The following is a 26,959-nucleotide window of genomic DNA, read 5'->3' on the forward strand; positions in this document are numbered from 1 at the left end:
CTGCTGCTCGGGAGAGTGGTTTGCTGGCAGACATGGCTGCTTCCACGCCTGGTTCTTCCAGCTCTCAGTCATCGTCTAAGCCTTCTAGAAGGGTTTGCTCGAGACCAGACTGTACCAGAGTCTTGGGCAGTTTCCTCCAGGACCCTCATTCTGTTCCCCCCCAGATGGGAACCACCTTGTCGTGGTGGGGGGCTTGCGTGCCCCTGTGACCTGGCGAGCTAGGCTAGAGGGGGCTTAGGCCCCTGCTCTGCCCTTTCGAGGGGGAGAGGGCTACCCATGCTAGTACGGTCGCCAGTGAGGGGCCAGACTAAATGGTTCCTACGTAGGCTGCCAGTGGACCAGCGGAGCCACCCGCTGGAGGGATCGCCCAATAGGGGCCGTCCTGTGCTGGATGGTTGGGTGTCCAGGCTGGGATGCTCAGCTGTGTCGTGGACAAACATTCGTATTATGTGGGGCCTGTTTTTAAAACGACTGGTCCGCATGGGGACGAGGTACCCCGTCCAGGCAGCCAACGCTCCCTCCCATTGTAGTCCCAGTAGGTGGTTTCCCTTGCCCCTGGAGCCAATTTTTTGTGTAGCTGTTTTTTTTTTTATGGGAAAACACAAAAAACATTCAGGTTCTCGTAAGGTGGCTGACCTGGCCCACGAGACGTCATCTTCAGGTCTGAGTAAGGAGGAGTATTCCCCTCCACAAGGGCCTCCCACAGCAGTCTCCTGTTCTGGAAATTCTTATGAGGGATGCATTTCTGCTGCATATGACTCTCTTGTAATGGTAAATGTTAATCCATCATTTTCCTATCATGCCTTGCACTCACTTCCCAAGGCGTATGGTACGATTGTTTGCATTCGACTGGTTTATGATAAGGACTTTCCTTCTAACCGCTGCTATGTGACGTTTATGTCATGTGATGAAGCCCGTTTAGCTTATGAACATGTAGCATCTCTGCCCCTCGCCGGCCATGGCTTTAAAACTGAATTTCTCCAGTCACGTAATATTTCAGACAGTGACATGGATTACATCCCAAATGTTTTTGAAAACTATTTAGAGAATTCAGTTCCAGCAGTCCGCCAGATCCCACCTCCACGTTGGTTTGTGGCGTACTATAGAAATGGGCATGGGAATTTCATCCATGCATCCCGGTACCTGTCCAAAGAAATCGGCACGATTCCTGAGGGGAATCTGAAAAAGTATGGGAAGGGGGTGCTTGTGCGAGCAAAAGATCTTACACAAGCTAGGATGTTGCAACATCTCCCATGCCCTTCTGACAGCATGTTTGAGACTGTTAAGGCTCATCCCACCTTTAACTATAGCAAAGGTTGTGTTTATAGCCAAGACCTCTATGAATTCCCAGAAGAGGAAATACTAGCAATGTGCCCTAGCTCAGTACAAAAGGTGACTAAGATGAGGAACTCCTCCAACATGGTCCTTCTCACCTTTTTTGGGTCCACCCTTCCTGACCGTGTTAATATCGGTCCTATCAACCTTAGGGTGAGGCGCTTTGTTTCTCGCCCTCTTCAGTGCTTCTCATGCTATGGGTACGGTCACGGAAAAGCTCATGTAAGGAAGCTTCCCGATGTGGTAATTGCTCTGCACTCGACTCGCATTCAGAGGAGCATTGCAATGGTGCAGCTTATTGTTTTCATTGTCGTGATGCTCACCAGGTACGTTCCAGGCAATGCCCCAGGTATCGCCTGGAGCAGGACATTCTACAGCTTGCCAATAGTCAGTTTATCAGCCTCGGTAGCGCCCGCCGTGAACTCCTGTACCGCCAGAAGGACGGTACTGGTGCGACATCCTATGCTTCATTGGCCGCTCGCTCTTCGGCTGAGTCTGCCGGTCCGAAGACAACTCCTCCTGCTACCTCTCGCTCTGTTGGGGCGGGTGGTCCTGTTTATCTGGCTAACAGGTTTGCCATTTTGGCTGATGACTCGGTTGAGTCATCTCTTAGAAGTGACGAGAAAAATATGGATTTGACCAAAGTCACCCATGTAGTAGATGTCCATTTGCCACTTGTATCTCCTAAGCCTTTCAAGGGTCTAACTAAGCGGCACCGCGGCTCTGCGGAGTCGTTAGATTTAGCTCAGCATAAGCAGTCTAAGTTTTCTCCCGGTGCTCATAATCATGAGTCCTCCAGGGACCGCTCTGCTAGGGTAGCTCCAGTAGTTTCTGTCCAGCCTTCTGTGACGCCCTCCGTCTCAGATCGGGCTTCTTATAATGAAGACGGTCTGAGCATGGAAACGTCCGATGATATTGTCACAGCCGTCCCTTGTGGACCAACTGTATCGGAAAGTGCAGTCCTGCCTGATTCTCGTCCTCTGAGGACCAGTAAAAGTGATGATAGTTCGCATCACCCACCGATAAGCCGAAAGGCTGAGGTCCAACGACCCGGCACATCTCAACTCCCGGTGTCTTCTCGTCGTTTGATTATTTCTAGTCAGGTCAGTCACGGGCAGCCTCAAAAGGCTCGCTCGTCCACTGCACCCAAATAGTCGTCTTCAAGCTTCTATAGTGGAACTGTAGAGGCCTTCGCACCTCATGGGGGGAACTCCGAGCTTTGCTGTCGGAGTTCTCTCTAGCCTTTGTAGCTCTACAAGAGACTATGATAGGTGATAGTACTTATTCTAGTCCTCCTGGCTATCGTGCCTTTTATAACACTCCTTTCCCTGACCAGGGCCACCACGGTGGCACAGCTATTCTAGTCCGTCAGGATATACCTATTATCCCGGTACAACTTAACTCTCCCCTTCAGGTGGTTGCTGTTAAGGTCTTTATGGGACGACTGTACACCATCTGCAGTTTATATCTCCCTCCTCGGCTTCCTGTCTCCAGGGGTGAGCTTGACGGCCTGGTGCGTCAGCTGACTCCGCCTTTTCTTTTGTTGGGAGATTTTAACGGCTGTCACCCATTGTGGGATGAAGGTGCTAGTAATCCTCGTGGGGTTTTAATCGGTTCTTTTATTGAGGATGAGGGATTGGAGATTTTAAATTCAGGGGATGTTACACATTTCCACAGTCCTACTGGGACTTTTACAGCTATCGATCTTTCTCTTTGTACATCTAATTCTTTCCTCGATTTTAATGGCACCAATCGCTATCTGTGTAGTTTTTATTGTTCGCCAGCTGGTTTAATTCACAAGTTGGTCCTGCCTATCGCGCCGAACTGTCGCTCTTGTGGAAGCCCTATTAAAAAAATATATATACAGATATTTATGCCTACATACCTCATAATATAAGCGTTTGGTTATTCATCTATGTGTCTGATTGAAAATGACATAAAAATATGCAAATATATGTTCCTAATGGTGCAAAGTATGGATGTACCAGTGTCCCATCAAAATATTTTTTGTAAGTCTAGTAGTACATATATACCTTATCACAAAATTGTCAGAGTTTCTGCATAGGATAATGCTCCACTCAAAAGCGTGAGCAAATATCACTTAGTAGCATTTATAAAAAAAAAATTTGGTCTGTGCCGAAATAACCTGGCCAACATTACGAAACCGAATTTTCTTAACTGAATCACAACAAGCGAACTTGGTATGCCTTTTTGATCTCAGAAAGTTTCTCAGAGTTGGCACTGTCCATTTTCTAAGTTCATCCTCACTAATATCCATAGTGTTATCCATAGTGAAGTCGTTGTGTAGCGAGTGTGCCGATGGCTCTTAACACGCTAGATTTGTTTACGTTTCGATAGAGCAATCTCGGTGCACGTTAGACAATATCTTCTATACTGTTAATTTCTTAAGACTATTAATTGTTGTGATTTTCTGTATGAATATAATTTATATTAATTTTTATGGAAAGAAAAAGGCATTAAAACTACGCTTTACCTATTAATGATCTTTTCTATTTTTTGTCCCAGAAATGGAGATGGAAAAGAAGAGTGCTCGACATATATATAAACATTTCCACTTTTTTTAGCTTATATGCCACGAGTACATTCTCAGAAAGATTAGAACTATTTTATTAAACCATTTAATATTTACAAAATGTGCAGAAAAGTACGTTCCAGTTGACCAACTTGCTGTGAAATAATTAACCCATCTGGCGGTTGAAGGCACCTACATAGCAGATTGCGATCGGTCCCATTGGCGAGTCCTACCGGAATTACACGGTAATGACCACTTTCCGATTTTATTGGAATCTGTGAAATCTGAGCCACAGTCCCGGCCCCCACGCTGGGTTTTAGACAAGGCAGATTGGCGTCGATTCACAGACCTTAGCTCTTTTATCCGTCCGCTGGCTGACTTTTCTACTTGTGCTGAGGCTGTTGATTATTTTACCGATTTTTTAATTTCTTTAGCGCTTCAGACAATCCCTAGGACGTCAGGTCGCTTTACTAAGCGTCCCGTTCCTTGGTGGAACGCAGCATGCACTGCAGCGGTAAAAGAGAAACAGGCAGCTTTCTCTCGTCTCCGGCGACATCGTGGGGACCCGCAGTGCCTGGAAGCTTTTCGGCGCTGCCGAGCTTGGGCCCGCCGCGTTTTGAAAGAGGCACAAAGAGCCTCGTGGAAAGCCTATGTCTCTTCCATAAACGTCCGCACCCCTCTTACGGATGTCTTCAACAAAGTCCGCCGAATTGCTGGGAAGTATTCTGCTCCTTCCCCACCAATTTTGTTGTCTGCTGGACGAACGGTGGCAGACCCTAGGAATGTCGCCGACCTCTTCGCGGAGCACTTTGCCAGTGTTTCCCAGAGGCATCCTGCAGCTCCGGGCACACGTCACCGCCAGAGAATGGAATCCCTCAGCATCAACTTTTCTTCCGCTGGAGGGGAGTCTTATAACGTCCCTTTCTCTGCTTCCGAGTTGCGGACTGCTTTGTCCGAGTGTCACGACTCTTCTCCTGGGCCAGATGATATACCTTATGCCTTCTTGCGCCACATGTCTGACACTGCTTTTAACTTTCTTTTAAATCTTTATAATATGATTTCGCATACCGGTGACTTTCCATCTTCTTGGGCTGTGGCAGTGGTTCTTCCATTTCCGAATCCTGGGAAAGATAATCTCCAAGCTAAGAACTACCATCCTATATCTTTAACATCCTGTATTTGCAAAGTGTTAGAAAAGGTAAATATAAGACTCATGTGGTATTTGGAGAGGGGGAAGTACTTATCACCAGTACAGTACGGCTTCCGAAAGATGAGGTCTACTACTGATGCTCTTTTATCCCTAGAGTCTTCCATTTGTGAGGCCTTCGCTAATCACCACCATCAAGTAACAGTCTTTTTTGACCTGGAGAAGGCCTACGACACGGCTTGGTGTCATGGCATTTTACAGTCTTTGTTTAATTTTGGCCTTCGTGGCCACCTTCCTATTTTTATCCACCAGTTTTTATCCAGACGTTTTTTACGGGTTCGAGTTGGGAGTGTTCTCTCCAATGCTACAGCTTTAAATGTCGGTGTCCCACAGGGAAGTATTCTTAGTGTTACGCTATTCGCAGTTGCAATAAATGGTGTTATAGATACTCTACCGGATGGCGTTCACAGTTCTTTATATGTGGACGACATGTGCATCTCTTTTGCTGCTTCTAGGATGTCACTGATTGAGCGCAAGCTGCAACTGGCGATCAATAGGGTGTCCAGTTGGGCCAACATGAACGGTTTTCGATTCTCCACCTTTAAGACCGTAGCCATGCATTTTTGTCGCAACCGTGGTGTCCATCCAGACCCGGATTTATACCTCGCCAATAGATGCCTCTCATGCGTGGAGGCGACTCGATATCTTGGCCTTTTATTTGACAACCGTCTCACTTGGGTTCCCCATTTTCGCTCTCTTAAGGCGTCTTGTCGGCAAGCACTATCCCTTCTTCGGGTCTTAAGTCATACCTCTTGGGGTGCGGACAGGGACACGTTGCTGTTGCTTCACCGTACACTCATACTTCCGAAGCTGGAATACGGCTGTGAGATCTACTCATCCGCAACAGATGCACGACTACGCTCGCTTGACCCCGTGCATCATGCTGGGGTCCGCTTGGCTACGGGTGCATTTCGGACATCTCCAATACTTAGCCTTCTAGTGGATGCTGGTTTCTGGCCGCTCGACATCTGGCGCCAATCTTTGATGCTCCGGTGTTGGTTTCGCACCCACCGTCTGCCTGATTTTGTCCCCTGTGTGTCAATGTTGCGGGACTCGCGCTCGCAGCCATATGTCACTCGACCGAGTCTCCCTAAACCTTTTGGTCTACGTGTTGCAAATCTCATGGCAGAGTTATCTATCGACCCCACTCCTGTGTACTCTTTCCGTCTCCCGCGAGTTGGTTATTGGCAGCTTCCTGTTACCTCATTATGCCCTCCTTCCATGGATGGCAAGAAGGATTTCTTGCCAGCTCTGTCCCACACACGGTTTTTAGAACACTTTTTTATCCATTCTAATGACATCCCTGTTTTTACTGATGGTTCCAAATCTGACGCAGGAGTTGGGTTTTCTGTGGTTTTCCCTTTTTTTTGTCGGTCTGGCAGCCTTCCTTCAGTAGCCTCCGTCTTTACTGCGGAGCTCTCTGCCATAGTCCTAGCTTTACAGATTATTTTTACTCTCCCGGTTTCGTCTTTTACAATTTTAGTGACTCTCGCAGTGCTCTTACTGCTCTCTCCTCTTTTGTTTCCCTTCACCCTTTGGTTTTATCAGCCATGGAGTGGCTTTATCTACTTACCAAAAGAGGATATCGTGTTGGGTTCTGTTGAGTCCCTGGTTATGTAGGTGTTCCAGGGAATGAACACGCAGATCGCCACGCTAAAGAGGCAGCAAGTTGCGCTCCATCTCCTGCCTCTGTTCCGTTTTGAGATGTATTTGATCTTATTCGTAAGACGGTCGCAGCAATATGGCAGAGGAGATGGCTAACGGGGGTCACAACCTCGAAAATGGGAGAGATCACTACTTCCACTCTCCCTCAGTGGACATACTCCCATGTCCGGGATCGCCGTGCACAGACTTTATTGGCGCGATTACGTATAGGTCACACGTACCTTACAAACAGGTACCCGCTGACCAGGGACCCTCAACCTTACTGTGAAGACTGCCTGGTGCCACTCACAGTACGGCACCTACTTGTGGAGTGCCCTAGTTTACTAGACCTGCGACACCGCTACCTTTACCGCTGTCGCAGTAGAGATAGCGGTGTCTATCACCTCTCTCAGGTCCTTGGACCAGCGTGTCTGGCCCTTGACCATGATTTATTCGGTGTTTTGGGAGAGGCTGGTCTTCTCCCTTATTTGTGAATTTTAGAATTTTATTTATGTATTTTGATATTTTATTAAATTTTATTGTACTTTTAGTGTTTTAGCAACTTTTAATTGTATTGGTTTTATTGTTTTTAGTTTTTTATAATTATTTTTCTTTCTTTTTCTTTTTTGTTTTTAAACATTTTTTGTATATTTTAAAATTTTGGTAGCGGCGCCAAATGACCGTGGCTGTTGCGGCGCCTACATTAAAATCCGTCCATCCATCCTCATTCTGTTTGTGTTAATTGCAGGGATATCTGCAACCCAGGTAAGAGGTGTGGTGATTGTTCTACTTGGAGCAGTGATAAAGTTCTCGCCGCCTATAAGTACCAGTGTGGTTTGAGGCGCAGGAGGTGCACCAAGGCAAACATTCACATAGATCTGTTGCCCAACCCTTTTGTAATGTCTCCTGTGATGTAGGCACATTGCAGTCTGTTAAGGCACCTCTTTCTGTTCAGGGGACGAAGGGATTCACTGGCTGCCTCTGTTTTGTCCAGCATTCATGGCGGTTTAGAGATTTTGTTTCAGGACAGTGGTGTTTTATTCCTGGACGAGCTAACTGCTGGGGATTCGGCTTCCCAGCAGGGCACTAAGCCTCCTGTTGCTATTGACCTCTCTTTGTTTTTGAAGTCTTGGCAGGAGGAGGTGCTTACTTCTGTCAACTCTCTTGTTGCTTCTCAGATAGGAGGTTTGCGTGGTTCTGTGCATCCCCCCACTACTGATTCCTCTCCTCCAGCTGTGCCCTCATCTTCGGACCTGGACCTGATGCAGTTCAGTGTCCTGAAGCGACATCACATGGAAAGCAACACCACCATCCTAGTTAAAGAAAACGACAAAAGAAGACTCAAGATGACGGAAGCAGTACATATCTACTCAGAAAAACCTACCATCAACATACAACAGCAGCCAGAATCATCGTTACCATCCCAGTGACAGCCACACGGAGCTGTAGCCGGCTGCTCATTGGCCGCTTCAGACGAAACTCGATCCGGCTCTGACTGGCTACCTGGCGACTACCTGCTTCCGCCGCCCATATAAGCCCGCATCCTCACTAGTTGCACTCACTTCTCTCCTGAAGATGGTCTGATCAAGACCGAAAGACGTCTAGAGAAAATGGACTTTGGCACACTACTCTACCAACTAAAACCGGACGACGCACCCTTGTGCAAAAACACAAAATACGCTGTACAAAAGAATAATGCAGACCTCGCTGTTGACTTCAATAGTACATGCATTCAAAATGGTCTACTCGAAATATATATATATATATATATATATATATATATATATATATATATATATATATATATATATATATACAGTAAGGTCTCAGTTTACGTCAGTTACGTTCCTGAAACATGACGTAAGTCAATTTTGTACGTAACTTGAGTTTCCGTACATTTCAAAGCATATTATAGAGTTTTCAACCAATCGTTGTTTATGGTCATTCAGGTAAGTTAAAGGTTATATTGTTATATTATTTACAAGTATGTAGGAATATGAAACACAAGCTTGTTTTTGTTGTTGATTAGGGCCACGAACGCGAAGGACTGCAGGTTGCAAAGAGGGGTGGACGCCTGAGGCTGCCAGAAGGGTGGGCAGGTTGAATGTTGTGACGCCCAGGGTGGACAGCTGGGAGCGTAGTGCAGTGCGGTGGGAGTAGAAGCGTGGGTAGCGGGGCAGGAAATGCAATAGAAAATGGCAATAGGGATCAGCAGACAAGCGCAGACGGTGCAAGTCAGCTGCGAGTGTCGTGTGGCCCAGGCGAAGGCTCCGGAGTTGTTATTGTTGTGATGGGTGTGCGAGCCCTCAAGGTCGTCAACCTCCCCGTTGTCATGGTAACGGGCTTCCCATTTCTTCTTCCCTCCCACACACACAGCTGCTGCCTCCCTTCTCATGTCTTTTAATTATGTCCTTTTTTTTTCTTGTAGCGTAATGGTTTTCCTTTTCTTAGCATCACTGCTGTCACTAAGAAGTTTTCTCTTTGGTGCCATTGAGCAAGATACTAAGAACTTGAGTCAGTAAACGCAGAAGTAGGATAACACTCTTGCCAGGGGTGACGGTGTGGTGGAAGTGAGGCAGGGTGTTATTGTATTCAAGCGTGAGGCGGGCGGTGGCAACCACCAACAATAACAATAAATCCCGCACTTTACGATTTATAAATTTTCAATTTCTTTAATCTTAAATTGCCTTATAGTGGACTAACGTAACTACGAGTTTGACGTAACTCGAGACCGGCGTAACCGGGACTTTACTGTATATATATATATATATATATATATATATATATATATATATATATATATATATATATATATATATATATATATATATATATATATATATTTCGTTACTTCACTTCCCTGCGGTTAGCTGCTACAGCTCACTAGACTGTTATTCTGGCAAAATCACCAACTTTATTACGGTCAGTACCGTGGGGAATATAAAAACTCCACAGAGTCCCCACTACTATAACTCACAGCCGTAACCCTCAGGTTCTTTCAAGGTCGCCAACAGTGTATAATTTCCCCACTGTAAGGAATCTCCTCAGCAACTCCTTCTCCTCTTGTACCCAACCAAGTAGAATTTATAAATGGTAGATGTTATGTGTAACAGGGCGAGGCCTTAATACCCCCTAGAGAAACCGCCCACAAGGACAATTCCACCCACTTCTCTATGAAGTATTAATGCCTTTCCGCACACCTTGCACCCAGGCTGTGAGGATTCACAGACTGGGACAAAACGTGTAGTATATATATTACTATACTATCCTACTACAACAGGTGCTTCCTAACACCTGTCAGACTGACATCCCTGGCCTACTACTACTTCAATATATGATGTGTACAGCACATCCGGTGATGTACACACAAGCCCAGACACCACCTACGGGTGACACCAGCTATACACGAGTCCAAATACTCGTCGCAGACAAGTCTGGCGGACGACAATTATGCACCACTGGCCGACATGAAGCCTCTCAGCATTCAATAGTGTGCGTGGCTACTACCACTACAATACAGTATACTACTGAAACTATACAAAAGATGGTGGGGGCACACAGCTGCCCACCTAACCCCACTGGTGACCACGGCCACCACAACAGCAAAAACAGGACGAGAGAAAGCGTGTCTCTCCGCGTCGCCACACCTGAGTGGATGAACGCACTAGAAATGCAGCCAAACTTACTACACCTCTCCCAGAGCAACAAGCCCGTCGCTCCAACAGTCACGGTCTACCCAGTAGCAAGCCAGCTACTCAAGGGAGGGCACAACTCCTAGACCAATGACTAATGAGTACTTGTAAAGCACAGTCCAGCCACACATGTCTCTTCCTGTGCCGAGAACGTACGTGTTAACTCTGCTGAAGACTGGCCGGCACTATACACAGTATATTACTGATACTACACAACAGATGGTGGGGGCACACAGCTGCCCACCAAACACACTGGTGACCACGGCCACCAACAACGACAAACAGGACGAGACAGTAACGTGTCTCTCCGCGTCACCACAACCGAGTGGACGAATGCACGACAGGAAATGTAGACCCAGCCGGCCACACTCCTCAGGACAACAAGCCCGTTGTCCTACACAGCCACGGTCCACCGAGTAACAAGCCAGCTACTCAACAGGAGGGCACAACTCCCAGACCAATGACTAGCGAGTAACAAGCGAAGCCCAGCAACACGAATCTCCCTAACACTGTGCCAGACCGACGAGAGTGCGTGTCTATCTCCGCTGAAGGCTAGCTAGTTACTGACTGTGAAGCTCGCAGGCACACAAAATGGTGGAGAGGGGGAGGCGGGTTGTCTGCTCAGCAGAACAGCCCGAAGGGCCCACGATGAGTGGCCATAGGCTTCACATATAATGAAATAATAAATTAAAGGGGATTAAGACGGTGCCCATCACAAAATATATATATATATATATATATATATATATATATATATATATATATATATATATATATATATATATATATATATATATATATATATATATATATATATATATATGTACATACTTAACCCTCGGCTATCGCGCCCAATTGGGGCCGAAATGGCCGCGCCATAGCCGAAAACGCGATAGGCGAATTGATCTTGGTGGGAAGGCGGTTTTGGCCAATGAGCGCTCAGATATTCCATGACGTCATGGCGGGGCGCGATATAGCAGGCATCTGAGGTTGCGATAATGAAATTTTAGCAGCTTTTCATAGGTGCGCGATAGCAATAAAACGCGATAGCCGAAGTCGCGAAAGCCGAGGGTTGACTGTATATATACCTATATATATGCAGGCAACCCCTTTTGAACGAAGGTTCACACAACGAAATTTCACTACAACGAAGGTTTCTTTTAACTACCATCGGCTCGTTTAACGAACAACAAACTCGCTTTAACAAAATTTTATCCAGGTAATTTTTTCCAAGTTTGAAAGCCCCGCCGTATCATGCAAGTTGACAGGTTTTTTTTAATACACCAGCGCCTCTCGTGGACAAAACGCGCACCACTCACTCCCCCTAGTTCAAAACAATAACAGCATCAGCAGCAGCTCATCTTCCCTAGCTCTACATGCCACCAAAACGCCCTACAATGTCGCCTAGCATTGCTAAGAAGACCAGGAAGTCTCTTACTCTTGAAGTGAAACTGGATATTATTTACAGACATGAGAAAGGTGATAAAACTAATAGCACTGCTTCCCACCAGGGCTTGACTACTGTCTACCATTTTCAAGTCAGCAGACTCTATTAAGAAGGCTGGTGAGATCATATCTTCCTTGCGAGCTAAAAGAACCACCTGAACTCGTGACTCTGCAATGGATAAAATGGAAAGCTTTGTGGAAATATGGTACATAAGTTTTGTATTCAGTACAATGATACACCCTTTGTTTACATTACACAGGTTGCCAGCTAGCGTATTTCCCGTTCCACTCTCCCTCCCTTCATAAATTTAAGATCATCAACATTATAAAGTTACTTACATACATACATTAGTGTACTGTACATTATAATGACTTAGTCTTAGATTAAACTGCTTAAATGTTTAACTTCATAATTTTTACTTGCATTAAACCTTTTACTGTACTATGATGCACTCTCGCTTTGTTTACTTTCAATGGAAGCTCAAGTCAGGGGTTAAACTTGTTATAATTGGTTTGCTTAACGAAAATTAAACGAAGGTTTTTAGGAACGTAACCCCTTAGTTAGCGGGGATATATATATATATATATATATATATATATATATATATATATATATATATATATATATATATACACACACATAAAGACATTTACATCTACTTATGAGGATGATATTAAGTTGAGATTATAGCATCATTCCAATTAGCAAGAATATAAATTTTATTATAAAAATTTTGGGTAGAAACCATAAATCTTAATTTGACTAAAAATTGATGCTAGAAGAAAATGGTGTGTTCCGTCTGGCTCAAGACAATTGAAAGAATTGATGGAAAAGTAAAAAAAACAATGGAAATCGTTGAAGACGACGAAAAAAGTGCTCGTGTGTGACGCTACCTTAAGTGCTGCCACCTAGCAGGATCGAGGGATCGCTCACGCGGTAGGTTTGAATATGCTTTGGGGGCAGCTTCGGATTGTAGCGAATTCCGGATAGTAGCAATCTGGATACGCGGGCGATTACTGTATTCACTTAAAGGTGCATCGTCCCTTTTCCATCACACTTCCACTCTTCACCGCTTATTGTGACCATGCTGACGCCACCCTCTTTTCATGCTTTGCAGCATGACACATGTGCTATACTCCTGAAACAGCCAGTATCTACTAGCACATGACGCTGAACACCATCCACTCTCACTACAGCACTAGGTAGTGTTTAATTCACAGACCGCCAGGAGAAGAGGGTGGCACTGATTCCCTCCCTCTGTGCTCATTTTCTTGAGCAAGCAGAGGCGACATGACTGGGGCCTCCACACTTGAAGCATAACCCACGTCTCCAAGTGTGGCTCCAGCTGCCACGCACTGCTCCTCTATGGCGAGCCAAACAATCCCTAGCGAGGTGATTCGGGCCCCTGCATTCAAAGCACAGGTTACTGGCAGCAGCCGTTGAGGATCCAGCTCCAGGACACGCCACACCGAGGCAAGCTGATGCTGGCTGATGCAGGCTGTCATTCCTGATCACCGCCCTTGCGCGTCCCAAAATCTGGTCAAGCTCAAGCAACTCCGTACGTGACCCAGCCCTCAGTAGCTGGTGGACCTCCTCTGGCAATCCAGCAACAAAGGCACAAGTAAGGGCTTTGTCATTCATACCACCAAACAGTGATGAGAGGCTCTGCAGCTCCGCCAAGTATACGTCCGGTGATTCTCCAGTCTGTAACTTCCTGCCAATAAACTGTTTGTAAGCAATGAAGGGATCGACAGCAAAGGCTGCCAGCAGTGCCTCTTTTATCTTCTTGGTGGATTTCTGGTCCTCCTCAGACAGTTGCAGGTACACAGCAAAGGCACCACCAGTCAGGCAAAGAGGGATGACGCTCGCCACGTCCTTGACGTCTCTGAGTTTGCACACTAGCTCCAACTTCTCAAGGCATTCAACCATAGACTGAATGGCACTGCCGTCGTATTCAGGAATCAGCTTCAGATCAACGTAGCTTTCCCTCATACTGCCTAGATAGCTTGTGGCAGTAATCAAAACAGTCCTTAGTTTTCCATTCTATTATAACGGGGGGTAGGTGGGCGGACATAGGAGCCAGGCTTGGAGTAATGGTGACGGCAACAGGATCAGCGACAGGGTGAGGTAGGCAGTTGGTGGTGTGGAACGGTCAGAGCTACAGCCGAGGTAGTGGTTCTTCTTGCTCTGCTGCCTCTCAACCTCTGCTTTTACTTCTCACCTCCGCTCAAGCTCATACGAAACTAGTGTTTCACTCCTCTCAAGCTCATACGAAAAACTAGCACTTCACTTGCACATTCTCCCCCAAATACCGTTACAATGATTTAAAAATATAGCTCAACATACATACTTCCTAATGAACGAATACAGACACACCCTCTGCATAACTCACAATCTCTATGGGTTTGACAGATAAAGGAGGGGAATGCAAAATGGGGAGAACATACCCATAACACAGAGTCTTCGCAACTCACTCTTCCCAACCCAACCTCCATCTACTCTCTCCAGTGCCGCTGCAGGCAAGCGCTGACAGGCACAGGAGAGATCTATCCTTACCATGGGATCCTCCAGTGTGAGAACCCCTGGCTCGAAAGGATCCCCCTGTAGTAGAGGGCCTAGGGACAGGAGCCGATGAAGAGGCACTAAGAAACGCACCCCTCCTGGTCTGACATTTTATTTTGCTATCATGGGTTGCAGAGGCTGGAGGACCCTGAAAAGAAGCCAATCCCCGGACTGCAAAAGAGAGTGCACATTGCTGAGAAGCCAAGTGCTCAGTGTCCTGCACCCTGACCATCACAGCTGGGTCAAATAGCACATCAGAAAAGGGAGAAGAAAGAAAGTGGCATTTTTCCATGTCAGAAAAGGTATGAGGCAGTAAATCCACTACAGCCTGCCTTCATAACATAAGGAGTCTACAACATAACTCCTCAGCAGGACAAATAATATCCTTATTAGCCTTGGCCAGTGCTGACAAAAATTCCAAAACATCCTGCTCCTTGCTAGAAGCAGCACCAGCCCATGTAGCTAAAACCTGGTCTGTCCAAGAGGCAATATCAGCCATGGAGTCACAAACTTTTTCCATTTGCACCAGAAGCCAGGAGGAGACAGAGAGTGGTGGGTTGCCCACTGGCTGTAAACCACCAATTCCTCATTAACCGGAGGAGAAGCCATTGAGGCCCTCTCAGGCAGATAAAAAGACCTGGCCTGGTCATACCAGTCCCTAGAGAACTGAAAATTACCTGAGCAAGGCTTAGGCTCCTTCAGAGACCTGCATTGGGTTTCTTCACAGACAGCCTGAGCCATAAGCAACCATAGGAGAGTAAGTGAGGGCTTGGAGGGCCCTGTGCCCTTTCTACACTCATAAGCTGGGATGAAAAAGGAACCTCAGGAGAAGGCAGATGAAGATAGGCACTCACTTGGCCTATGAGGTGCTAAAAGGTGAAACACCTTTTTGATTGGGAGGCACTTCCTCCTCATCATCCTCACAGGTCCAGGCTGCAGAAAGGGAGTGGTCAACTGGCATGGGAGCTGAAATACCTTTACCCACACCACTGTCACCAGGCACAGGAGCTAGTTGGCCAGCCTCAACAGAAGACTCATGAATAAGTGGAAGGCTGCCTGGCGCAGACTCACCATGGTCCACATGGCCCAAACCACTGTGAGGAAGAGGATGTCCACCAGGCATGGGAGCCGAGGGGCACACACTAACCCCTACTCAAGGGACCCGAGGAACTCAGCTTAGGAGCCTCTTGACTGACACCAGCACTCATATTCTGGGTAGGGAGGAGGCCATCAGACCTTTTAGCATGAAACTCACCACTTAAGTGGATTAGTAACACCTATGCCTAAATCATGAGAGGGGATGATAAGTTGGTCACCAGACATGGGAGCTGTATGATAGACGCCAGCCTCAACATCCTGGAAAGGAGTCTGGCCACCAGGCATGGGAGCTGTATGGCAGACGCTGACGTCCGTATCCTGAGTAGTGATGTTGCCTCCAGGCATGAGAGCCGAATGACTGTTGCCAACCATAAACACTGCCAAAGGTACCAGGAGCACCAGGCATTTCCTTACATTTACCACAGATAAAACCACGGAGGAGATAAGAGGCTGGCGGCCAGGCACGGGAGCTGTATGGCAGACGCCACCATCAATATCCTTAATAGGAGTCTGGCTGCCAGGCATGGGAGTTGTATGGCAGACACTGACCTCCATATCCTGCTGGGCATGGTAGCCAGATGGCTGGAGTCTGAAAACCAGAGAAGGGAGAACCCTGGGAAAAGGAGAGAAAGAGGGAAAGCCGGTCCAATGTCTCCTCCATCCTACACATGCATTTCTACAGCTGCTGTGATGAAGGGGAAGACTTATGCTTACTGGAAGAAGAAGCATTCCTCCTCTCAGTATGGTCTTTAATACTTTCCTAAAGATGTCAAAACTGGTTGTGGGACAAAGCCTTACAGCAATCACAGCGGGAAGCAAGGCTACAGAACACCTCCCTACATAACAGACACTCCCCATTAGGGTCCACTGTAAGTGATGGGAGGGAGCGAGAACACTTCACACACTTACATGGCATAATAACACACGTACAATCTCCCTGTAGAAGACAGACAAACCAAGGAGCAACGAAAGGCAAACCAAACCGCTGCTGGAAAAAAAACCCCTACAACTAGCTGGTGTAAGCGTTGAGCTAAAGACAATGTGTAAGCCCTTTGACAGCAAAGAGGCAAATGAGGGAATCAGCCTGATGGGTGATACCTGGGAGTGGAAAATTGGCTGGGTGTCTTCGTTTTTTTTTCTCGAGCTGCTTCATATGGTGTAAGTTTGCTGTGAGAATTAGGGGGTTTAAGTAATAATCAATAATTAATAAAGTACACGAGACTTCCTTGGCGAGTTGAAGTGTGCTTGTAATTTTACGAGGCAAGTCACCTCTGCTGGAGGGGAGCTTTCACATGAGATACGCTTTGCCATGTCGCACAGTCAGACTTCGAAGTAAACAACCACCCACATGATAGAGAATTAAAAGTACTAGGCGTCATCAAAACCCAGTAAGCAGGGAGGGAGCGGTGGGCATGTGAAAGCTCCCCTCCAACAGAGGTGACTTGCCTCGTAAAATTACAAGCACACCTCAACTAACCAAGGTAAGTCTCGTGTACTTTATTAATTTTACTTCACCAAGTCACCTTCTGCGGAGTTGAGCTTTCCCATGAGGCTTTGAAGCCATATGAGTGTTGTGTTCCGATGATGAATAGATGTAGAAGGAAAAAAAAAAAAAAAAATATATATATATATATATATATATATATATATATATATATATATATATATATATATATATATATATATACAAGTCCAACCATGAACAGAGTTTTAATGAAAGAAAAGTCACACACAGAACATACACATGAAGGCCATGTCACCAACAGGACCACAGAGAAACACAAACAAAAAAATGGACAGGTAGAACATACCACAGACCTACTGATGCTGCCTGGTAACAGAAGATCCCTTGAAATGCAAGGCTACGACACATGTCACCAACCCCTGCCTATTGAAGGACCGCATCCTGAAATAGATCAGAATTCATTATAATGGGCTTATCATAAAATTTTGCAAACGTGGCAGCCCTAGTCCAACCAACTTTTTGCATGATGCATGTCAGGGGCACTGCCATAGCCTTGGCTTTTGATGCCGCAGCTGGCTGTACACTACCTGCCTTGAAGACATTGGTGTCCACACCGGACATAATAAGCATGGACTTGACCCATCGGGCAATAGTGTCCTTAGATACAGCAGCTTGACCCATCGGGCAATAGTGTCCTTAGATACAGCAGCTTGACCCATCGGGCAATAGTGTCCTTAGATACAGTAGTGTGTGGTTTATGAAAACTGAGAAACAATTTGGAAGCACTATGCTTATCACCATGCCTAAATTCCTTGGTCCTTGCTATGTACTCTAACAATGTTTGACAAACACACAATCTATCATCCTGAGGGTAGGCCCGAAATGTCAGCCTGGCAATATTAAAGTTAGGTCTACATTGCTTAACAGTTCCCCCTAGCGAAATGGAAATACGATCCTCACTAACATCCATACCCTGAAGCATTAACAAATGTAACGTTTGGACTCTGGCCGCTTGAGTGATCGCCATCAACATGACAAGCTTAAGGGTGAGATCTTTCAATGATAAGTCCCGCAAAGGGTGCGTAGATTGAAGCTTTTGCAAGACTGGCTTTACATCACATGTCGCCGTGTACCTAGGTGTGGGTGGTCTGAGGTTGAAGACCCCTTTCATGAATCTACAAATCAGAGGGTGATTTCCTACCCTGCAGCCATCAATTACAGTTCCTAGTGAAGAAATAGCCCCCCTTGCAGTGTTCACGCTGTCATATCCCACATTCCGATGAAACATCTCGGTCAAGAAGTTAATGACATAATGGGCAGAGGGACTAAGGGGATTGATGCCCCGTTGAGAACAAAATTGTTGCCACCTAGCGACATGCGGGCGGTATTGTTTAGCCGTGCTCGGCTTCCATGATGCAAGCAAGATGTCCGTGCCTGCCACAGAAACACCTTGTTCTCGGAAGACCTCCCTGATATTAAGCATGCCATGAGCTGAGTGTGTCGCATGACCGGATGTGCCACGACTTGAGATGGATGTGTCAGGATATCGGCTCTGCTCGGAAGGAGCCTGGGGTAATCTATCAACAGCCCTAGAAGAGCTCCCATCCAGGGTTGAGATGGGAGCACCACTATCCAGCCCCTGGCCTGTTCTGCACGGATCTTCTGGAGGCATCTAGCAATTAGAGAGAATGGGGGAAAAAGATAAGAGAGATCAAACTGTGCCCAGTTGAAAGTAAATCCATAAAAATATGTTGCCTCTGGATCTGGTTTCCAGGAACAGAACGTAGCCACTTGCTTATGTAGTCTGGATGCAAATAAGTCAATGGAAGGGGCACTAAAAACAAAAGAAATTCTACGAAAAACATCAACATCAAGTTGCCACTTATGCCGATCATTAAAGGTGCGAGAGGCACAATCATCTACAATATTCGCACTGCCTGGAATGTGTGAGCAAATAACCCATGCCTGATTCTTCACACACCAGTCCCAAATCAAAGTGGCAAGATAGTTACACATAAGTGATTTTGTACCACCCATCTCATTCACATAGTTAACAGCAGTAGTATTGTCACAAAACACTTTAACATTTTTCCCACAGAGCTCACCAGCGAATGCTTGAAGAGTAAATAGAATAGCCTTGAGTTCTAAAGCATTAATATGCAGCAATTTCTCCTCGGAGGACCAACTGCCCCCCGCAGTCATGTGGTGGAATTGGCCACCCCAACCTGTATTGGAAGCATCTGTAAATAATTGAGCGTCAGCAGCTGCCGGAGAATCTTCCTATACTTTACAGACACGTTATTAAGCCACCAGTCAAGATCCAATTTCATGTCCTCCGTAATCTCCATAAATTGATCAAAGTCACCATGGGCATGACGCAATGCTGCAATTTTAGCTGCCTCCAATTTCCGGTAGTGAAGTTTCCCTAACTCAACAGCAGAGGTAGCCGCCACCAGCAGTCCCGTGACCCATGTCACCACCTGGATTTTTGCCTTACTCTTACACCTAATTGCCTGACAACTGTTGAGTATGGTAACCACCCTGCGCTCTGGTAAGGAAATAGTCATAGTCTCTGTGTCAAGGATGTTGCCCAAGTATTCAATTCGCTTAGAGGGGACCAAGACCAACTTTTCTACATTAATAATGAAGCCCAACAGACTCAATGCAGCAAGAGTGTCCTTTATGACAGCGAGGCAACCCTGCTGAGAACTGTTGCAAATGAGAGAATCATCAATATAGCTAGTAATGGTAACACCCCTTTCTCTCAAAGCTGTAAAAACAGGTTTCATTAATTTTGTGAAAAGCCTAGGGCCCTCAGCAATACCATTAGGCAGGCATGTAAACTGATAAACTTTACCTTGCCAAGTGAAACACAAAAAACGTTGATGCTCATCTGCAATCCTGACAGAATAATAGGCATGCCTAAGGTCAATGGAAGCCAAAAAATCCCCTTTATTAATGAGCCGGATAGCCTGCTCAAAATTTTCCATTTTAAAATGTATGTATGGTATGTGTTTGTTCAGTTTTTCCAAATTGAGCACCATTCTATGTTCACCATTTTTCTTTTGTCTCAAAAATGTAGGTGAAATAACCTGGCCCTCCATGCGCTGTGTAACTCTAATAACCTAAAGTTCAAGGAGCCTGTCAATTTCTGCAGAAATGATACCTGTCTCAGTGGCATTGAATTTATACTCTAAATTACCCGCAAATAAATGGTCAATGTCCTCCACTTTAATATTGAGGTGACAACCGGCAACAATATCTAGAATGGCTGGGTCACTGGTAATTTTCCGCCATTCATGAATAAAGTAGCTAAGCCTGCCAGCTTCAAAATCCTTACTAACCTCTACTGCAGCCAGGGCCTGTGCTGGCCACGGCTCCTGCCATTTTTTGGAACGGAGTCCTGGCGTGTGTTGTAGGCCCGTGGAGCACCTCTCGTCCCATACCGCGGCTGACCATAAGGCTGGAACCTGCTGGAGAAACCTCGATGCGAAGCCGAGCCCCAGTAGCCTCTGGTCCTGGTCCCCGTGAAAGACCACGGAGAGGAGAACTTCTTGGGAGTGATCTTGCTCTTCAGTTTCTCGGATTCTTCAATCTGTTTTGCAGATTGGGACACATCATCTCCAAAGAGGAAGCGAGTCACAGGCACCTTGCTGGAGCAGAGGTGTGCGTACTTGTGGTTACGTAAGCCGTCGGTAAACAGGAAGTTTACCATGTCAGCAACCTGTTGGTCAATGTCAACTGACACCGTATCCTGAGGCCCAAACATCTTGGCGTTGTGTATTAACACACTGTCACCAAGGTTCTGTTCCAAGAGAGCACTAGTGTCACAGGTCAGATCAGAAAAACCAGAGAAACTGTGAGCAGGTGAACCACCGTACCGCGTACCTTGAGAAGCACTTGCTCCCACATTCACTCCGCCCAGCCTGGGGGCTGGCGGCTGACGGTCCTTTTTTAACTTGTCCACCTCACCCTGTAACTTCGTTAAAGCTGTTAGAATCACGTCCCAAGGGGCTCCATCCTGTGAGGTGGGCAGGTGTGGCGAAGCGGGTGTGTTGTCGATAGCTGCAGGTCCACGCATCCCACGTCTCGGTGACCGGTGAGCCTCCCGCAAACTTCCAGAATTTCCAGGCTGAGGGGAGGTGCAGGCTGCAGCCCCTCCCTGAACGAGACTGTGGGCGTTCCTGCTGCTCCTGTAACCTGAGGGGGAATCCAAGGAAGGGCCAGCTGACTCCTCACCAGAGGAAGACATGTCCGCCACTCTGCGAGACAACAACACAGCCATAAGCCCGGTATAACTGCCACACAATGAGATTATATCGCCACTTGAATGGCTCTACCCGCTCCAAGGATTGGATAACGGGTAGAAGGCACTGTCCTCGCGTGACGAGCGACGTGGCCTTACCTGAAAAGTGGAGAAACACCAAACCAATATTCACCGCAACGAACGTCTGCCCAGCAAGCTACTGACTGTGCGATGTGGCAAAGCGTATCTCATGGGAAAGCTCAACTCCGCAGAAGGTGACTTGGTGAAGTAAAATTATGGGTAGTAGTATGTGTAATAACGGGTAGAAGGCACTGTCCTCGCGTGACGAGCGACGTGGCCTTACCTGAAAAGTGGAGAAACACCAAACCAATGTTCACCGCAATGAACGTCTGCCCAGCAAGCTACTGACTGTGCGACGTGGCAAAGCGTATCTCATGGGAAAGCTCAACTCCGCAGAAGGTGACTTGGTGAAGTAAAATTATGAGTAGTAGTATGTGTAATAACGGGTAGAAGGCACCGTCCTCGCGTGACGAGCGACGTGGCCTTACCTGAAAAGTGGAGAAACACCAAACCAATGTTCACCGCAACGAACGTCTGCCCAGCAAGCTACTGACTGTGCGACGTGGCAAAGCGTATCTCATGGGAAAGCTCAACTCCGCAGAAGGTGACTTGGTGAAGTAAAATTATGGGTAGTAGTATGTGTAATAACGGGTAGAAGGCACTGTCCTCGCGTGACGAGCGACGTAGCCTTACCTGAAAAGTGGAGAAACACCAAACCAATGTTCACCGCAACGAACGTCTGCCCAGCAAGCTACTGACTGTGCGACGTGGCAAAGCGTATCTCATGGGAAAGCTCAACTCCGCAGAAGGTGACTTGGTGAAGTAAAATTATGGGTAGTAGTATGTGTAATAACAAAGTATATACAGGCAACCCCTGCTTAGCAAAGGGGTTACGTTCCTAAAAGACCCTTCATTAAACAAAACTTTGTTGAGCAAACCGATTATAACAAGTTTAACCCCTGACTTGAACTTCCATTGAGAGTAAACAAAGCGAGAGTGCATCATAGTACAGTGAAAGGTTTAATGAAATTAAAAATTATGAAGTTAAACATTTAGGCAGTTTAATTTAAGTCATTATAATATACGTATGTACGTAACTTTATAATATTGATGATCTTAAATTTATGAAGGGAGGGAGAGTGAAACGGGAACGACACTAACTGGCAACCTGTGGAATGTAAACAAAGGGCGCATCATTGTATTGCATACAAAACTTATGTGCTACATTTCCACAAAGCTTTCCATTTTATCCATTGTAGAGTCACGAGTTCAGGTGGTTCTTTTAGCTTGCAAGGAAGATATGGTCTCACCAGCCTTCTTAATAGAGTCTGCTGACTTGAAAATAGTAGAGACAGTAGATGGAGTCAAGATGATGGCGAGCAATGCTATTAGTTTTCTCGCCTCTCGTGTTTGTGAATACAGTAAAAGTCCTTAAATCCGGAACCTTATAATCCAGAAATCCTTATAATCCAAAAAATTTGAAAGGCTGAGTTAAGTATGTAAAAAGTAAGAAATAATAGTAATAAATATATATTAATAATAGCCGAAACCAAACATGTCATCATCGACACCGAATGCTCCTATTCAACATCTCGCCAACCGCCGTCCACCATTGCGTTCTGCCACGTGGGATCACGTCTCATCTGTCACTGTTATCATGGCTTCAGCAAACCCTCTTGGCCTCCAGACAAAGACAGTGAAAAATAGAAAACACAATTCTAACCATAAGTGTTGTAGACTGTATACATATTATGTGGGGTACAGTACAGTACAATCACTCAGACTTCTCAGTATATGTTGATGGTGGAATAGCCTACTTAAAATAGTGAAATCACCTACACAAATACAAGTTGACAAGTAAGAAAAGAGCAATCATCACATATGGTCTGCCACAATGGCTGGAAAGGCCCATGCCACTCCCCCAATAGTCTGACAAATCTTCAAGAAAAAAAAAAAAGCCTACGTAAATCTTGTGTGGTGTGGTGAGGAAGTACACAGTGGACTGGTGGTAGTAGCAATCCCTGTAAGATGTTATGACAGTACTACAAAAAGATATAGCAAGTTGGGGTTAGTTTAGTGGGGTTTACATAGTACCCTCAAGATTTTAATCTTACTTTCAGCCTTACTATCTTACAATCCGAAAAATCCTAGAATCCAGAATGCCTGAACCCCCATGACTTCCGGATTTGAGGACTTTTACTGTAATATCCAGCTTCACTTCGAAAGTGAGAGACTACCTGGTCTTCTTAGCAACGCCAGGCAATATTACAGAGCGTTTTGGTTGTAAATTGAGTGAGGGAAGACGAGCTGCTGCTGACGCTGTTATTGTTTTGAACAGGGGCAGTGAGTGGTGTGCGTGTTGTCCACAAGAGGTGCTGGTGTATTGAAAAGCCTGTCGGCTTGCGTGATACGGCGGGCCTTTCAAACTTGGAAAAATTACCTGGATAAAACCTTATTAAAGCGAGTTTGATGTTCTTTAAATGAGCAGATGGTAGTAAAATGAAACCTTCGTTGCAGCAAAATTTCGTTGTGTGAATCTTCGTTAAGCGGGGGTTGCCTGTATATCTTATAACTCACCAAGAAATACATAAAAGATGATAAAATACAGCATACTGACTTAAGTGCTCTCATCATCCTTACGCTTGGCACCCTCACACCTATACAAACATATCCTTGTAAAAGCTGATACATGCTTGGCTAAGTGTCCACCATGTTGAAAACAATGGGACAATGACAGGCCTCAATATATGACAGATAGCCTCAATCATATACAAAATGTGCGGCATAAAGGAGCATGGCCTCTGAAAAGCGCCAAGATCATGCCTGAAAGGCTCTAACGGAAGAGCCACAATCATGCCTGACGGGCTATAAGGGTTAAGGGTTTTAATTCATGAGCTGGATAGACTCTCTCTTCCCCTCAGATCTTCTAGAATCTTCCATACGTCTGTCTTTATGTCTCGTGACCATGTGAGCTGCTATGCTAGGCAATGATCTTGATAACTAAAAATGCTTCATATTATTATCCCAGGCACTACAAAACAACAACCAAACAACTGCAAACAACACTCCTGAGGCACAGAGGCAGCATGGTGCCCCAACATGCAGTCAGCTGATTGCGTAGTGTTGCGTGCAATCTGTTGACCGCGTATGTTATTGTTCGCACTCCATAGCAAAGTTCGTCCTCCAATGCAAAAAAACACAATTTTTTTGTTCGTAATCCAAGTTGTTCATACTCCAAGGTACTACGGTACTACTGTATACTCATGTTTTAATTTGTTAAACACACTAATAATAAATGTATGAAAGTGGGATAATGTTCCTGACATATAAAATAATATGACAAATCATGTTGAATAATAATTTTCTAATTACCAATACAAGAAAGATATGCTGGTGAGAATGTATGTTTTTATTGTTTCTGTGACCTAGTGGTGTATTGTTTTTTTAAAGGTTTGAAAGACAAAATACCCAAATAGGCAGACTTTCCCAGTGGCCAGGAACGTAACCCACCTTATTATCATTGTTTTATATGGGAAAATTATATTTGAACAACGTGATTTTGAATAACACAACGTCTCCAGGAACATAGCCTTCGTGCTGATTGAGAGTTGACTATACCTATCCTTGCTTCCTAAATAGAATATAATAAATATTCCTGAAAGTAGTCTGACTTGTCAGATATTTGGTTTATTTGGATCCCACTTAAGTGGGATAGTTGGATTAGTGGTGATATTGGTAAATTTGCAGATGACACAAAGATAAATGATTCATTGTCAGATTCAGATACCATTGCTTGCAGGCATATTTACATAGGATGAACAAATGGACAGACAAATGGCAAATGCAGTTTGATATAAACAAATGCAAAGTACTTAGTGTAGATTGAGGAAATACATACAAAAGGTACACAATAAATCATGAAGGTCTGGTAGGTTCAAGATATGAGAAAGATTTAGGATTTACAGTTAGCTCCAGTCTTGATCTAAGAAAACAATGCATAGAGGTTAGAAATAAGACAAATAGGATATTAATATGATTTTTTGTTTAATGTTAAAAAGCAGAAGCCATGCAGTAATATTAGAATTGTAGGAAGGATATAGGTCTATTAAAATCTGCAAAGGAGAATGACTGAAAGGATACATGGAATGAATGATATTCCCTACAAGGCGAGAATGAAATTATTAAATATGCATTGCTTAGATAGATATAGGTAAGGAGGGGACCTGATGAAAATCTTTTAAGTGGTACAGGGGTTATAACAAAAGAGACATAAGCAAAGTTTTTAGGATCAGTAACTAGGATAAAACCAGAGATAATGTATTTAAACTGGAGTGGTTGATGAATTTTAATGAACTCGGTAATCAAGTTGTTAGTGCTATGTCATTAGGGAGCATAAAAATAGATCATGTACATATATAGCTGGTGATAATAGATGGAAATGGGTAGGTATGTTTATATAGGGACTGCCAAGTGTAAGCTTGATGGCCTCTTGCATCTTCCCTCATTTTCTTATGTTCTTACGTTCTTGTGTATTGACATATTTCTTTAATATATTATAATGAAGCAATATTCCTTGAAAATTTATGAGTTTAAACTACGTATTGATTTGATATTTAAATGTCAAACCATCATCATAAGTGACAAGAAGAAATTTTTTGTATGGCTTGTTCTGGTTTTTAAGGTTTTATTTATTCAGAGCTGAGGAGAATGTGAGTTTCTTTTGCGAGTAAGTAACAAAAAAGGAGTTTTGTTAAATCTAATGTCGTTTGTTACATAGGCGTAATTTGTGTAGATTCACAAGTTCATGTTTGTATCACTATAGCTAATCTGTGCTTGGATATTTTTAGGGATAGCAGCCCAAAAGATACCATAATGGAAAGTCTGGCTGTTAATATGGATGGATCAGAAGAAGTTTCATGGAGCAGTGCCTTGGCCACACCCACCAGTGCCCACCATGGCCACACCCTGGACTGCACCTCACCATCCACTCTTGAACGCCAAACCCTCCATCCTAGGCAGGGACTGAGAGAAAATGTGAGCTACTTCATGAGTTCCGTAATTCATTGTATAGTGGAGACTCGATACTCGAAATTGATTGTTCCAAATGGCTGTTCGATTATCAAAATGTTTGACTACCGATACCTGTAAATCAGGTAATTCATCCTAATCTTGGGAAAGCATTAAGTTTACAAAAATTTCAATGTATTTTTTATAATTTTGATATGTACATAACGTAAATGAAGGCCAGTGATGGATGACATAGAAGAGGAGGGGGAGAAGGGTAGGGAGGAGAAGAGAGGTTATTCGTTGGAGGATGTGTCACCATCCATATGAAATGCCTGGTAACTTGGTATGGTTCTTGTGAACCCTCTATTGGAGGATACATGTACTCTCACTAGATTCCTTATTTTTACCACTAAAAAGCCTCATTGATGCCATTATAGGTTTCTAAATGAAAAACTACAGACAAGACGCAGAAGAATGTTGTTGTTGTTCTCTCGACTGCAGTGTGGCAGTGGAGGTGAGTCTAAGGATGTGCACCAGTATCTGGTATATCGGAATACCAGTGTTTTTGATCCAGTAATACCGGTATTACCAGTATCAGAATGGGACAAATGTCTGTGGCTATTCGAGTACTAGATAATTTTT

At 45.0% G+C, this 26,959-nt stretch overlaps 1 protein-coding gene across 2 annotated transcripts in view; it reads left to right on the plus strand.

Annotated features, from left to right (window-relative positions):
* Positions 1-26,959, plus strand: part of LOC123514045 — a 193,084-nt gene that overhangs the window by 78,904 nt on the left and 87,221 nt on the right. The window contains exon 5 of one of the 2 annotated variants that reach the window (XM_045271628.1): positions 26,158-26,344. The exons of the other annotated variant lie outside the window; for it this stretch is intronic. Within the exon in view, the coding sequence (XP_045127563.1) occupies positions 26,158-26,344 (187 nt within the window). The remainder of the gene's footprint in view (positions 1-26,157; positions 26,345-26,959) is intronic. 2 annotated transcript variants of the gene reach the window in all.

This window comes from Portunus trituberculatus, chromosome 37 (genome assembly GCF_017591435.1).
Source record: "Portunus trituberculatus isolate SZX2019 chromosome 37, ASM1759143v1, whole genome shotgun sequence".
Taxonomy (NCBI): Eukaryota; Metazoa; Arthropoda; class Malacostraca; order Decapoda; family Portunidae; genus Portunus; species Portunus trituberculatus.